At 38.9% G+C, this 15,187-nt stretch overlaps 2 protein-coding genes across 2 annotated transcripts; one reads left to right on the top strand and one right to left on the bottom strand.

The window, feature by feature from the left end:
* The first annotated feature begins 514 nt into the window (after window positions 1-514).
* Window positions 515-2,440, top strand: LOC133864956 (cytochrome P450 CYP82D47-like). Its single transcript, XM_062301409.1, has 2 exons — window positions 515-1,590; window positions 1,728-2,440. Exons 1-2 carry the CDS (start codon window positions 652-654, stop codon window positions 2,349-2,351), a joined length of 1,563 nt encoding a protein of 520 aa, XP_062157393.1. The 5' UTR covers window positions 515-651; the 3' UTR covers window positions 2,352-2,440.
* A 143-nt stretch (window positions 2,441-2,583) lies between these two features.
* LOC133864955 (extra-large guanine nucleotide-binding protein 1) lies at window positions 2,584-10,094 on the bottom strand. The gene is made up of 8 exons (XM_062301408.1): window positions 8,269-10,094; window positions 8,044-8,181; window positions 7,855-7,959; window positions 7,573-7,758; window positions 6,196-6,376; window positions 5,072-5,313; window positions 4,359-4,522; window positions 2,584-3,596 (listed from the first exon to the last, which is right to left on the bottom strand). The coding sequence occupies exons 1-8, from the start codon at window positions 9,571-9,573 to the stop codon at window positions 2,999-3,001; spliced, it is 2,919 nt and encodes a 972-aa protein (XP_062157392.1). The 5' UTR covers window positions 9,574-10,094; the 3' UTR covers window positions 2,584-2,998.
* Between the last annotated feature and the right edge of the window lie 5,093 nt (window positions 10,095-15,187).

Raw genomic sequence — 15,187 nt, 5'->3', positions numbered from 1 at the left:
TGTCGGACTCCGACGCCGACTCGATTCCGACGACCGATAATTGCTAAATTCTGACGATCGGATATCAAACGTGCGTGTAAGGACGAATAGTTTAATTTCGAAAAACGATTTACGATTTTAAAACAATTTTTACGAAAATTAAAGAAACTTTTATGGTCAAACCGAAAATGATTTTCGTTGACCATTATTTTCGCCCTTATCAAACAACGTAAAATGCCGAAATTATTTTTTAAAAATTATTTTACGCTGAAATAAACGGAGCATTAATAATTGAATAGTACATTAATAATTGAATAATAGCCCGAAAGAGTTTGAATAATAGTCCGAAAGAGTTTGGCGTTTAATTTTCAGATCAAACTAATCCAGTAAACGGTCAATCCACTTGCATGCATGTATTTTTCTTGTAGCATTTAATAATGGTGGGTGCTCCCGGCCTGTGGAATAACTCCCATCACATTCTGTTTGCGCATGTTTGATTCCGCTGTGCATTGTTTTTCTAACATTTCTCAACAATAATGAGATAATATTTACGTACGTTCCAAAGAAAGGACAACCATGAGAAAAACTATATATATATGAAGGTCTAAGAGGATCTCCACTCCACAAATCACTCAAATCCCATCCTGCGCGCTACTGCCTCTGTCAGCTCCAATGGTGCCTCTTCTCCAATTCCTATTGACCCTCCTTGCGCTGCTTGTCTGTGCCTCGTTTTTCAAGAGGCGAACTACAAATAAGAAAAAGGCCTGCAATGCGCCTCAAGCTGGTGGCGCTTTGCCTATTATCGGCCATATGCACCTCCTGGGTAGCCGGCAACTGACCCACAAAACACTGGGCGCCATGGCTGACAAGTACGGACCAGTCTTTACTTTGTGGCTGGGTTCACATAGAGCTCTGGTCTTGAGTAGTTGGGAAATGGCCAAGGAGTGTTTCACTGTCCATGATAAGGTCTTATCAACCAGACCAAACATGGCTGCCTCAAAGTTGTTGGGCTATGACTATGCTATGTTTGGCGTTTCTCCTTACGGGTCATACTGGCGTGAGGTGCGCAAGATAGCTACAATTGAGCTCTTGTCGAATCATCGGCTTGACCAGCTCAAGCACAAACCAGCTTCGGAGTTGGAAAGTATGATGAAAGAACTTTACAAATTGTGGGTTGGCAAAGGCAGCCCAGAAAGTGGAGCTGTTGTGGATATGAAGCAATGGTTTGGGAACTTGACGCTTAATATTGCTATAAGAATGGTGGGAGGAAAGCGATACTTTGGAACTAATGCCGATGTCGATGAAGAATCGGCACTTCGCGCTCAAAAAGTGGTGAGGGAGATATTTGATCTGTTTGGGGCGTTTGTGTTGTCTGATGCACTTCCTTTTATGGGTTGGTTAGATATGAATGGGTATGAGAAAAGGATGAAGCGAGCTGCGAAAGAAGTGGATTCTCTGCTTGGAGGGTGGCTGGAGGAGCATAAACAGAAGAGGTTGACGGAGGGGAAGAAAGAAGAAGGGCAAGATTTTATGGACGTCATGCTCAACACCATCAAGGATGCCAAGATTTCAAGTTATGATGCCGACACCATAACCAAGGCCACTTGCTTGGTAAGATTTTTTTATTTTTTCTTTCTTTTTTTCTTTTATAGCTTGGTGAGTTCTTAAGTTGAACACTTTTTGTCCTGCTATTTTGTGTATTGATGAGCTATTTTTTCTTTACTTTTTTCATTTTTTATTTTTGGCAGAATCTAGTTTTAGGAGGAAGTGACACGACCATGATAACTCTTACATGGGCTCTGTCTTTACTACTCAATCATAGCGACACACTGAAAAAGGCTTACGAGGAGCTGGACAAAGTCGTTGGCAGGGATAGACGTGTCGACGAGTCCGACATAAAAAATTTAGTGTATCTCCAAGCCATCGTGAAGGAAACACTGCGCCTATACCCACCTAGTCCAATAGTAATACGTTCTCTACTGGAAGATTGCACCCTCTCAGGTGGGTATCACATTCCGGCCAACACACGCATAATGGTGAATGTGTGGAAGGTTCACCGAGACGAGCGTGTGTGGCCCAACCCTGACGATTTCAAGCCTGAGAGATTTTTTACCAGCCATAAGGACGTAGAGTTGAGGGGTCAGAGTTTTGAGCTCATTCCTTTTGGCTCAGGAAGGCGATCTTGCGCTGGGATCTCAATGGCTCTTAATATGGTGAATTTGGCGCTCGCTAGCTTCTTACAGGGTTTCAACGTTGCTAAGCCAACGAATGAAGATGTGGATCTAAGTGAGAGTGTTGGTTTGACAAACTTGAAGGCATCCCCACTTGAAGTTCTCATCACTCCACGTCTTGATTCTGGCCTCTTTCTTTAGTTGAATCAAGTCTTGCTACGTATGCTTTAATATTGTTATCAACCGGTTCGGATTGGCAAGAATAAAATAGTTTCAATTAAACAATGTAATCTCTTTGGAGAAAATTTAAGAGTATCCTTCCTTTCTAATAATGTAATTTCTTACGGGAAAATTAGGGATACGTTCCTAATTACTTTTATTAGCTTGTAAGGTTTTTTTTTTTTTGGGAATTTTCCCAAAAAAGAAATATTGCTTCTATAAAAGATGATAATATTATAGAAAAGATCACATATAGGGTTTGCTACAATGCTACATATACCTGTCGCATTTCATCTTCTCTATTACAAATGAATATTTCAAATCATGTTCAAAGATGGCACCGCTACATATCCATCATACAAAAACACATCAAATGATTGCTTCACCTAATGACATGATAAATCGAACATTTCATGCAATTTGTGTAGCAATGAGCTACATGTGCACTGTTGCTGCAAGAGATTCAGATTCTCAGTACCAAAATGGTCAAGCGAATCTACGGAAGCAGCAATAGCTCGCGCAAGGAAGCAAACTTCTCTTGTCCATTTACTTGCCATTATATGTACACTGGCAAGAAAAATGTCATACAGGAAGGAGAACACATTTACAAGCCTACTCTGATCTGGACATCAAGGGGAGAAGGAGCTGGCCTCGGTGCTGTAAATCGAATACTCACTTACGCTAAAATTGGCTCTCTCGTCGTCCCACTTCAGAATCTCTCTTGCATATTTAAGAGATGTATCAACACTATCAGGCTCCAACCCCTTCACCAGAGAAACATACAACTTCTGCCCAGTGAGAGAATAATAAAGTCTCTTGAACTTCACTGCAATGTAGTGGAATGCCAACTGGCCCAACGAGGGGCTATTATTGATATTGTTGCTGTTGCTGTTGCTGTTGGAGCGATGCCGGCTGATCACTGGATGAAAATCATCAAACCAGTCACACTCGGTCAATGGTACTCGTTCTATCTTTTCCTCAAATAGATCAAATTTGTTTAGTATCAAAAGGAAGTCCATCTGTTCAAATGTTGGATGAGTCACAATATTTTCAAACAATTTTCTGCTCTGCATCATCTTGTTAGCGATATAACCATTCTCATCAATGGAAAACTGGTCATAATCACTAAGGGCAACACAGAAGATGACCATTCCAACATCTTCAAACATCTCTAACCACTTGCAGTTTTCTCCTAAGCCTCTTGAATGTACTCTAATTAGCTGGTACCTGAGAACCGACCACAATTAATGTTAAGGAATGAAAAGTAGTCACCAATTCAAATTTTGTTTGAAATTAAGAGCAACCTAAGCAACATAACACAGAATTCAGGGCACGCGGAAGTGGTTTTTTTCCAACATTATTAACGTGCCAAAGCAAGATGGCCATAGTAATAGGTCTCTCTATGTAGAGGTCTCTCTATGTAGTGATGACGTAACAATAATTATCATTTTGGGGGAAAATAAACTAAACGTAATATTCATGGAGAGAAAAGATTGAATGTAAAAAGGCATATCTTTGCCCCTTTGTTCTATGTAGAAGTTAAAGGGATCATGTAGTTGATAATATATATCATTTTACACGTGCACCTGTGAATAGCACCAACTGAAAATAGACATTGAGGCGTAGGCTAACAAATAGTCAATGGGTCAAATTAAAGAACCCAGAGTAGGATGATCTGCTGAGTTGATACTATCTAATAGAACAAAGACTAGTTCATAATTAATGATTAATATACACCAGTTAATTTTATCATTGCTTAGGGCATTGAAAGGCCAGAATTTCCTTAAACTGCATACAACAGAATGAGTTTGAAAGGATCAAATATTATATATGCACTGCATGGTTAAATGATATCTAATAATGTAGTGATATGCACTCAAATTAATGGGGAGCAGTCATTCTCACAGTTTCCCAACATCGAGGCACCAAAGAACTAAGGCATTCTACCCACAAACATGCAACCAATATGCAATGAACATTGCCACCTACCTAAGCAAAGAATCTTGCTGATCAGCAGCATCAATGTCATCATCAGGTGCTGACTGGGAAAATGAGAAGTCTACACAAGCAAGCCCATTCGATGAAGTAACACCCTCAGCATATAGGATATCCAAATTTGACGGCTCATAGTCTGTTCTCAATATATTAACGGCCTAAATGGACAAAATAATATGCAAACCATCAACAATAAATTCCATTAGCTTTTCATAGTTTTCATGAAAACAAGAACACAAGACAACTTTGCTCAAAGAACAATGCATCAGTTCAAGTATGATCCTGACTGAGATTGCTGGACAGCTAGGCAGAAGGCTCATAATAGGGTAACTAATATCAATTTAAGCTTCAAACATTAGAAGCTCAATTAGCCTCAGGACAAAGTACTTGATAGTCCATATTGCTAGATGAGCTGAACTTAAGCAACAATCGTCTCATCCCAGTTAGCTCAGAAACAGGTTATATACTCTAGAAAACATCTTGTGAACCTTCAATTACCTGATTTTCAAGCTAATGCTTATATGAAGTGTAGTGTAAACTACTCTCTACTAACTGATATCCGCTTTAACTAGTAGCAAAAGTTCACCCACAGACCTTCCCATATTTAATTGTAAAGCAAGTTATGACTGAGAAGCATAATTGTTAACCAAAAGTTTTCATGAGTTAACAAATTTCGCCCAGCAGAGGAATATGCAGCACCATCTTACCCGCTCTAAGAAATAACTAGCAATAGTTGGTAGCATTTCTAATTCACTTCTCCGAATGTATGTGGCCTGAATGGCTGAATCATTCCATAACTCCTCGACCAACGGTGCATATTCACGAGTAGCGGCTGGAAAGATAGCTTCCAAATTGCCTGACACCATAGTTTTGAGAAGCCAATCGGAGAAAGCTTTCAGCCTTGGGCCAATGGAATAAATAGTTCGGCCATCATTGTTATCAGTGTTCCCTGTTGTAAACCAGAAACAACTTTCAAACATGTACATTATACAATCAATGTATCGAAGTTTATATGGTCGCTGAATCTAATTTTCTCCCACGTTTGCAGATCAGTGACCGTCTTCCAGTTAATATACTTCTTAAACCAACTTGACTACGGAATAAACAAATTCAGTCCTTATATTGAAATCAACACTCCCATGTTTTATTCCAACAAGCTTTTTAGATATTTACGTACGAATCATGATGTCAAGCAGCATAGATGCACCCAATCCTAAATTGTTCATTTAAGTTCTCATATAAACAATCATCAATGTCCTCCGTACTGGTACATATAATTTAGTACTAAACAAAAATGAAAGATAAAATCATACACCATTAGTTGTTAATTAAAATTAAAACTTGATGCTTTTTCCATAAACCCACTTACCACACCAGCAACCAGACTTTTTAAATATATGATAAGTAAAAAAGCAATTAGAATATGAAGAACGATATATATTTTTTCGCTTTAGGGTACAACTAATACAAGAGTCATAGATCCAAACAAAAGCTACTGCTCAATGTCAAATGTTTAACTTGTATGAAGTTCAAAGTATTATATAAAGAAAGAGAATGCTAATATAAGGAAGCATCCTCTAAATCTGAAGATCTACTAAGAGATCAATATGTACCAGATCGATTTCTATTTTGAAGAACTTGTTCCATTTAAAGCTAAATCTTTAACAAATGGGGAAAAAGGAAGAAAGAAGGAAAAATACTTGGAGTAGAGAAACTTACCATCATTATAAGTCCTTAACCCCACAAATGGAGAAACCATGTAATATCCATGATATATGCATGCACAAACCAAAGGCATGAAGGGAAAGTGAGAATTTATTTGAACTCATACCTGAGGGGTCAATTATACTAGAAGAATGTTTTTTCTTCAACTCATCGAGACTGTCTTCTTCAAAACGCTCACGACCCTCGAGGAGTATTCCAAGATAGCCATATACATTGCTCTGGATCTTCAACTTAATATTTTCCAGCTCTTCGTCAGAAAAAGGGATGTCTTTATAAAGAATCTTGGCCTGAAACATGCATATAAAAACCAAATATAAGCTTTTAGAAAAAAATCATGATGAATTAGAACAAGACTTTTGGCAGCATTTTTCTGTTAAAAGTCCCACATGCACTCAATGGGCCTGTAATCCACAACCTCACCCTCCATCTGTTCTTATGGGGGAGGAGGTGCCCTTTAAGCTACAGCACATTGGCAACCTATGCCATCATTAATTCCTTTATAGAATTAAAGAAAGGGGAGTCGGATCTTAAATCCCAAATGTTTGGGTTCAATAAAATGAATCCTTTTCGATTACTTAGCTTTATATAATGCTATATCTTCTGTTCATCATTTTCAGGATTAAAGTTCGTAAAGTGCAAAGTTAAGGTCTATGTTGCTAGTCTATCTATCATAAACCTCTTCATTTCTAGCCTTGGGACAATCCAAACAAAAGTGACTCCTTTTGATTCACACTCCTAATGATATGAACATCAAACCACCAACGTGTTATTACTTGAGAGAGAGAGAGAGAGAGAGAGGGAGCAGAAGATGTTTAGGTATGTACATTATTAATAAAGATGAATGCCATCGGGCTATACCACAGTGGAGGCATATCAGGAAACAAGCATATGCATCCAAAATGGATAAAGCATCAAAGTGCCAAATTGGAAATCACTAAAATTCCAAATTCCAGAACTCTTCAAATTGAATGTATCTAATAAGTGCAATTCTAAACTTCTACATAAATTACGAAAACCTTTACTTTGAAGCCAAGTTCTTCAAAATTTTAGAATACATATTCAAGAATGATAATCTAACAACTTGCAAGCTATGCTTTACCGGTATATAATTACAAGCTAACTTTAAGCAAAAGCCAAAAGTTTCCCAAAATTTAGTATGATTACCATAGGATCCACTAACTAAATCTGATTATAACATCAAATCCAGAAACAACAACAACAACAACAATGAAAATATAACGGCATTACTCTCAAATGTTTAGACCCCTCACTAAAATATCCTTCATATCCATTCTATGTGATAAAATTGGATTACTTTGATAAACTTAGATCTATTTCTTAAACAATTGGATGTCTTCCAACAGCAGGGGATACAAATGCCTGCCCTATATGGCATTTATACTGTCAGAGTTGATCATTTTCCCATAAATAAAGTAGTAACCATCATAGGTTCAGGGAATTAATTACACCACTAACATATCACCTGCTTAAATATAGTACTCGCCCCAGATCCATTGTATCCAACTAAGAGAAGCTTCTGAAGTGTTCTCTGCTCAAGGTAGTCAGGGACAGTTCTGTTAACCAGATTGCTTACTTGTTCTCCGCAAGAATTTGAAACTTTAGAAGGAACAGGCAGTGACAAGAGAGCACAAACAAGTTTTGTTCCAGCCTGAAAAGTAACATAAAAATTTGGGTTTTCAAGGAAATGTAAATTGGATAAAGAACACGTACAGGGCAGAAACACATAGTCACACACAAACCATACCTTGCCCCAAACATACCCTCTTGTGTTCTTCTGTCCCTCTTCCTGGTATGACCCATCGTCATTCACCCAAAAGTGTGGGTTACCAGCACACTGAACACCTGCCAACTGCAACATTCAACAAAATGATCTTAAATATCCCTGTATGTCAATCAGCTCCGACAAGATTTCTGAATGTCTAGAAACTCCAACCTGTAACATCCGAAGCTCAACTTTAGTAATCTCCCGACCATTTATAAAAACTTGAGTGTTTCCATTGCTAGCATCTGGCTTAATGGGACCCCCGACATTCAGGTGGGGACTAATAATCTTTGAAGGCTTCTGTCCTTCCTGTTAAATTCAAATAGAAAGATCACATTCCATAACAATGCAAGAAACTTAAGTTACAGAAAATATGTGTAAGGATACCACACACACCTTTCCCCAAAGACCAGATACTTTGTCATACCAATAGTTCCCTGGTTTGACCTTCTTTGGTGGGTTTGGGCAAGCCTGCAATGTAACCAGCTCCTCGTGAGAAAGAGGTTTCCCGTTCACACAAACATACTCTGGTGGTAGCTGATTTACTTCACACAACTTCTCAGCCCTCATTATCTGTTGAACCTCCAAGTCATTAAGCAGACGCTTAAGCATCCGAGAGCACTTCCCCAAATTCCCTCGTTTTGACTCATCAATTGGGAACCCAATGCAAGTAACACATTTCCTACCTTCGGGCATGGATCCCATAGCTCTAAGCACACAATTACTACAATACTTTGCATCACAAACAACGCAAACCTCCTTTTCAGTGAACCTGTTTCCCTTCAAGCATCGGTAACACGATCCCTTCTTCCCTTTCGTTAGGGGCACTCTCTTTGCAGGTATAATCTCAGGATCATCCTGAGTATATTCCTCATCAAAAGCATCATCAGACTCAACATCACGAAAAGTTACAACAGGCTGCCGTCTAACATCATAAGTCGAATCATTATTGCAATCCACTGCCTTAATAGAAGAAACCCGAGATGACGGGTAATCCACACTCAATACTGACTCATTCGACGCCCAATCCGCTTGATTCAAGTCGTTATTAGAGTCTAAACTCTCCTTCCCACCATTTGAAACCCTCAACGCCATCGAGCTCCCTAGCGACTTATCGAAACTATCGGAAAACTCTATCGTGCTTGAGCTCCCACCTCCCCCTAGTAACTCTTGGGAACGCTCATGACTAATAGATGACAACCCCAATGCCCTGGAGCTGTTAGCCACATCGGACAATTCACCGGACCCATAATGCCCATTCGAAAATGAGCTACTCAGCTCACCCGACATAACACACCCATGATTGCCCACCTCTCTCTCCTCAAAGGCAATCACAGAAGTCGGAGACACAGTTGCTTCAGAAACAAACTCTACCTCTTTGCAATCACGACCGCTCTCATTACTCCGTTCGAACGCAATCACCGAAGTCGGAGAAACCGTTGTATTAGACTCAGGACCCAACGTTTTTAGCTCTTTGGAGAACTTTTTGCTCCGAGGATCGAGAGCTAACAGCGGTTGCACAACCGGCAAGGACAGTTTATCGGACAAGGAGACCTGTCCGACCACCGTGGCCACCGGAATCCGTTCAACGTTGATCGGAACGGCACGGGGGAGATCGTAACTCACCGGTGGGCCACTGTATTCCACGGCAAACGAGTACTCGGCACCATCATCGGCGTCCGGTGTTTGATGCGGAGACATTGTTCCTAAACTAAATTAAAACCCTAATTTCAACACCGACCTTAAATTCCAATCCCTAATAATAAACTACAATCAACTGAAGCGTAAGCTCTGAGCCTAACTATCTTCAGCTCAAAACTGAAAAGCGAAACAAAGAGTTCCTCAAATAGACTAGTTTCTGGTTATTGTGTATAGAGAAAGAAAGAAAGAAATGAAAGCAGGCTAAGCGTGAACGGTTGAAAGAGTGTGGAATTAGAGTTTGCTTGGAAGCGAAGAGAAGTGAGAATTGTGAGGGAATTTGGCGAAAGGGTTTGAGTTTGATTTCGCATACCTGGTGGAGTGGAGGAAGAGAGAACGAATCGGGAGGAGAAGACAAATCCCTGGGAAATCCAAATCCGGGGGCCGGGCAAGTGGTGGGGTGTTCAATTTGGGAAGGAGGAAAATGCGTGTGTTTGTATTTGGGAAAGTGTGAGTATAGGTTGGAGAAGGAAAAGGACAGCAAAGAAGAACCCTGTTCTGTTTTGGAGTGGGAATCTCGTACTTTTTTGTTTTCCTCTTTTTTTTTTTTCTTTTTTTTCAAACGAGCAGGGCGTTTGGAGTGTCGCCCGACTAGCCCGAAACATTTATAAATCCTCTTTCTCGTGCGCATAAGACAATTTGTCGCACCGTGTACCATATATAATATGAGATGGGTTGGAGAAAACTTAAATATTTATATTTAGAAAATTATTGCATGAATAAGGTGCTAGACCTTTTTTTTTTTTCCCCTCAAATTTTCGATTTGGCTTAAAGAAACGGTTCAACCATCCCAACGATCGGGTCGAGCCACCTTATGGTCAATACTCAATAGATGGTCTGACCATAGTTGCATGTTGTGAAAAAAAAAGAAGAAATTCTCTTTTATTTGTATTACATTACCGTGTGCTTGACTGTTTATTTAAAATAAATACTTCATGTTAAAACAATTTATCTCGTGTCAAGGTGACGATCAGATATTCAGATGTGTCTGCAAGAAAATGGAAGTCGCCTTTTTTATCTGACGACTACTGCCTTTTATAGCAGACTCGTCACAAACGCCAACGATGTGGCACACCTTCGTTTGAGGTTTCCATATTGTTGTATTCTCTAAATTTCACAATTTCTGTAAGTGATCATTACATGTGACGATCACGAGGATCATTATTGGCGTGTTAAAGAAGAAAATTTAGTGTGATATCCTGCGGATGTACTCGAGTCAATAGATCCTCTTGGGTTTAATTTTCACTTCTTCTTTTTTTGTTTTCCCCTTTGGTTGGACAAAAGGTGATAAAGGGTGATGGGTTTCGTGGTTTTTTCTTCTTTTTTTTTTTTCTTTTTTTTTTGGTGGGTGATAATAAGGGGGATGGGGTCCAGAAAAATAGAGAAGAAGATGAGATGAGTAATGTGGGCCTGGAGGGGGCGTGGGGTCCGCATCGGATTTTTGTGGGCTAGGACCACGTACGTATTTTATTACCTTGGTCCTGTCACCTGTGTCTGGCTGGCTGCTGAGTGCTGAGTTCAACAAGTTTCTGACTTTTCTGTGTGGAGATTGGAATCCGATTCCACGGGTTTCTCATGGCGCTATAAGTGTCGCTTGTGTGGTAGGTCAGGAATCAAGATTCTTTTTGTAATTGGGATCGTCGAAGATTTTACAGTGACAGGTCCCTTGCACCAGAAATGGACATAGCGATCATAGCTGTTATGTATAAATTATCAGAAATCAAGAAGCTCCTAATTGCCTTCAATTTTTTTAGAGAGAGAAACTCCATATAATTTCTAGAGAGTCTTTGTGGCGTGGGGAGGGAGGTTTCACGCGTCTCTTCTTCCCATGATATTTTTTGTGATCTTTGAGAAAGCCTTTTGTTTTCCTTATGATTAAATTTAAGGGTGTTTTGTCTTATAACTTTTAGGGTAATAGAGCGGTTGTCATCTCTAATTTGTAGAACCAGTAGAGAGTGTTTTTGCTTTGTGTTTTGGTTGTGCTTTTCTTTTCTTTTTTTTGGGCAGAAATAGCAAGTAAAAGAAGATCGTTTGGGGAGAAATTTTATGGTCGTACGTCATTGTCTTCTTCGTTTTCGTCGCTAGATCCATGCTCATCCGCCGGGCTTTTTGGGACACGCGCCTCTCAGTGGAGTTCGTCATTGCTCTCCAATCCTACCGCCTTTAGCCACAGCCATGTGGGTCTTCGGTGATCGACGCGTGACCTGCACACGTCAAGGTTCTCCTTCTTTGTTTCTACGCATGTGGGTCACGGGTTTCTGTTATTGGTTTTGGCCGGTGGTGGGAATGGTTTCCGACGGTCAACTATCACTGGGGTGATGTTTGTGTATGGCGTGTGTTGTTCACGTGCTGGCAACGGCAAAGATTTTCAGGCAATGGCTTGTTTGATGTTTCTGTTGTGTATTTATTTGTTGTAGTGCTCATTGTATTGTTTTTATCTTCTTTAAGTCTGTCTATGGGTTTTCAGATATTATTGATCTGTTTTAGGGCTTGTTTTGCCCAAATTAATCTTATCATCGTTAGGAATTGTGCTTAAATGTAAAGAATGGCTCAAATGCCTGATGTTATAATATTTGTTTATTCGTAGGCAGTACCCAAATCAGATTTTAATTTATGGCTTAGTGGGTAGCGTGCATTTGTACTTCTACTCACTATAATGTGTTGTCATGCCTGTTGGTTATTAATACAAGGAGCCTTGAGCTTATGGTTCAAAATGCTCCTAATTAATTCACAAGTTTATATAATATGGTGAGAGATATCAATGCATGAGCCTCCCTAATATTAGGCTCGTCCAGCTCTTTTATATGCACAACCTAAATCTAAATAAAATTAAAGCAGATTAATTTTAGGAATTTCAAACTGGGTGAGTTGAGTTACTAATCAGTAGTATTCTTTTTTCTTTCTTTTCTTTTGTGTGTCAAGGAGTACAAATTTAATTCATTATATGCACTGAAATTTTTCAAATAAGCTAGACTGGTTATATGAATCCTATAATAGTATAATCTATTTTATGCACAAAACTATATATAGAAAATTATACAAATAATATATTTCCACTCTTTCATGATCCAAGAGAAAAACCTTCTAGGCCTAAAAATGTTTATTAACTGGGTGGACCAAATTTAATCAACTAAACTTAATTAAGTATATAGGAGTTACGATCCTAACCATCTCACCGGCATGGGTTAAGTGCAATATTAACAATATTAATTATAGGAATAATTGCACCGTTGGTTCCTATGGTATGCCATAATTATTTTTTACTTCCTATGGTTTAAAAAGTTCATGGAAAGTCCATGTGGTAAACAATAATTACAAATCGATCCCTAGCGTCAAATTCTGTTAAATTTTTTAACAGATTCCGTCAAATGTCACGTCAGCGCCACGTGTCGCCAATAAGATGGCAACCTGTGTCCATCTTAATAAAAAATATAAATTTTTTAAAAAATAAATAAATAAACTTATATTTAAAAAAAAAATTAAAATTAAAAATAAAAAAAATAAAAAAAAAAATAAAAAAAAAAGCAGCAAGGGGTGGCTGGGGGCGGCCAGGCCACCCCATGCTTCCCGTTTTTCTTTTTTTAAAAAAATAAAAAATAAAAGATAAGTATTTTTATTTATTTTTTAATAAATTTATATTTTTTTTATTAAGATGGACACGTGTCACCATCTTATTGGCGACACGTGGCGCTGACGTATAGAGCTAACAGATTCCGTCAAAATGGTGGACAAAAAATCGACCCAGGGAGTAAAACGTAATTATTGCATAGCACAGGGACCTCCCATTAACTTTTTAAACCATAGGGAGTGAAAAATAATTATGGCATACCATAGGGACCAACGGTTCAATTATCCGTTAATTATATTGGACACATTTTTCCTTTAAGTCAATTTTTAAGAAGAGTTATACCTGGAGTTTTTATTATTTAGTATGAGAATATGTTACCATATTAAGTATGGGATCAAACCACAATTTATGAAATATGGAATCAAATTGATTGTGACTTTGTGATCGCGAATTATGCATGGCATAGAGTTAGCTACGATTAGGGGTGAGCAAAAACCAACAGACCTGCCCCGCCCCTAAAAACGCGATTTTTAGGTTTTTTTTTTTACGGGTACGGGTTGGATTTTAACCAACCCGTGCGGGGTGAGGTGGGGTGCGGGTTTATTTTATTTTTTTCCCTCGGATCCCCACCCAAATTAAAAAAAAAAAAAAAAAAAAAAACCTTAATTTGTTAACCTAGAGTGCCGCCCACCCCCCTCCCCCATCCCCCTCGTATATTATCTTTTTATTTTTTCTTCCAGATTGTTCCTAGTGCCGTAGCCCTTCTTCTTTCTCTTTTTCTTCACAGAATCACATGCAGCAACATCTTCAACCACTCTATGAAGTCAATCTTGCAACCACCCTACAGCAACGTCTTCAAACCATGCCAATAACTTTCTGGATGAAATCTTGCCAAGCAGCAACGAGTGAATGTGCTATAGGGAATGGGAAGAGAAAATTTAAAGCATTTGGTAAATTGAAGAACAAAACACCGTCCTGAGCGTCCTCAGTCATGCTTGATACCTAAAAGTTTCATAGCTAGCTCCCAGGTAACGATTGCTGCTGCATTGGAAGGAAATGCCCAAACTATGGTAAGACCCAAACTTGTATAGCATCCTTTAAATCCAGCCCTCTTGTAAAAATTTGAAGTGTTCCATACCCGTGGAGATCCCCGCCCGTGCATCCCCGCCCCCCATGCTCAGCCCTAGCTCGATATACGTGCAACTATGACGTGAGGATTTTGGAAAACTGCCCCATCATAAAATAGATTATACACGTACACTATCACCATCTTATAGCCATTCTAGCTAGCTGCGATCACCAAAATTAACATTGAAAGTCCAACCACCGTATATATTTTGAAAAATGATTGTTGCGCAAAATGGACATAACATGGGCACAACACTCCCTCACATGAGAGTGGGCCCCACACATTGGACCCCACCCTCATGTGAGGGGGTGTTGTGCCTATGTTGTACCTATGTAGTAAATCTAGCATTTTCCATATATTTTAGAACGGAAAGCTTGCATGCGTGCAGATCGAGAAGTCTTTGTAATTTGTTTTGTTTTTGTTGTTCTATTTGCGTAGAAAAGATAAGGAAAAAAAAAAAGTACTAAAGATAAGGTAACTAAACTAATCAGTGATCACTTATAAAAAAAAAAAAACTAATCAGTGATCACTTATCAATTTCTCAAAGGCAGCTTTCGAGGACCTTCTTTTTGATAATTCTTCTAAATATCATATGGAGTAACAAAAATATTCCTATATATATATTCCCCATGCACCCTCCATTTCGGGCAAACAAACGTATACTAGGGCTCATCAGGGGAAAAAAAAAAAAAAATACACAAGGAAAAAGCCAAAAACGAAATTGCATAAAGAAGGGAGTAGTATGTGAATTAATTTAATACAATAATTTCTGTCATGGTTGGCAGGAAATTAAAGTAGGGAGCATATCTTCTTCCGTTGTAGTTTTAGTCGGAGAATTTGGACAGCAACTATGGCTGCTTGTTCTTTTGTTGATATGCCGATAGATTGGGACAGTATTGAGGTTTGGGGTTTTACCGTAC

The sequence above is a fragment of the Alnus glutinosa genome, chromosome 3, assembly GCF_958979055.1.
Source record: "Alnus glutinosa chromosome 3, dhAlnGlut1.1, whole genome shotgun sequence".
Lineage (NCBI taxonomy): Eukaryota > Viridiplantae > Streptophyta > Magnoliopsida > Fagales > Betulaceae > Alnus > Alnus glutinosa.
The sequence above is the reverse complement of the archived record's forward strand: the minus strand, read 5'-3'. Positions and strand labels throughout refer to the sequence as shown.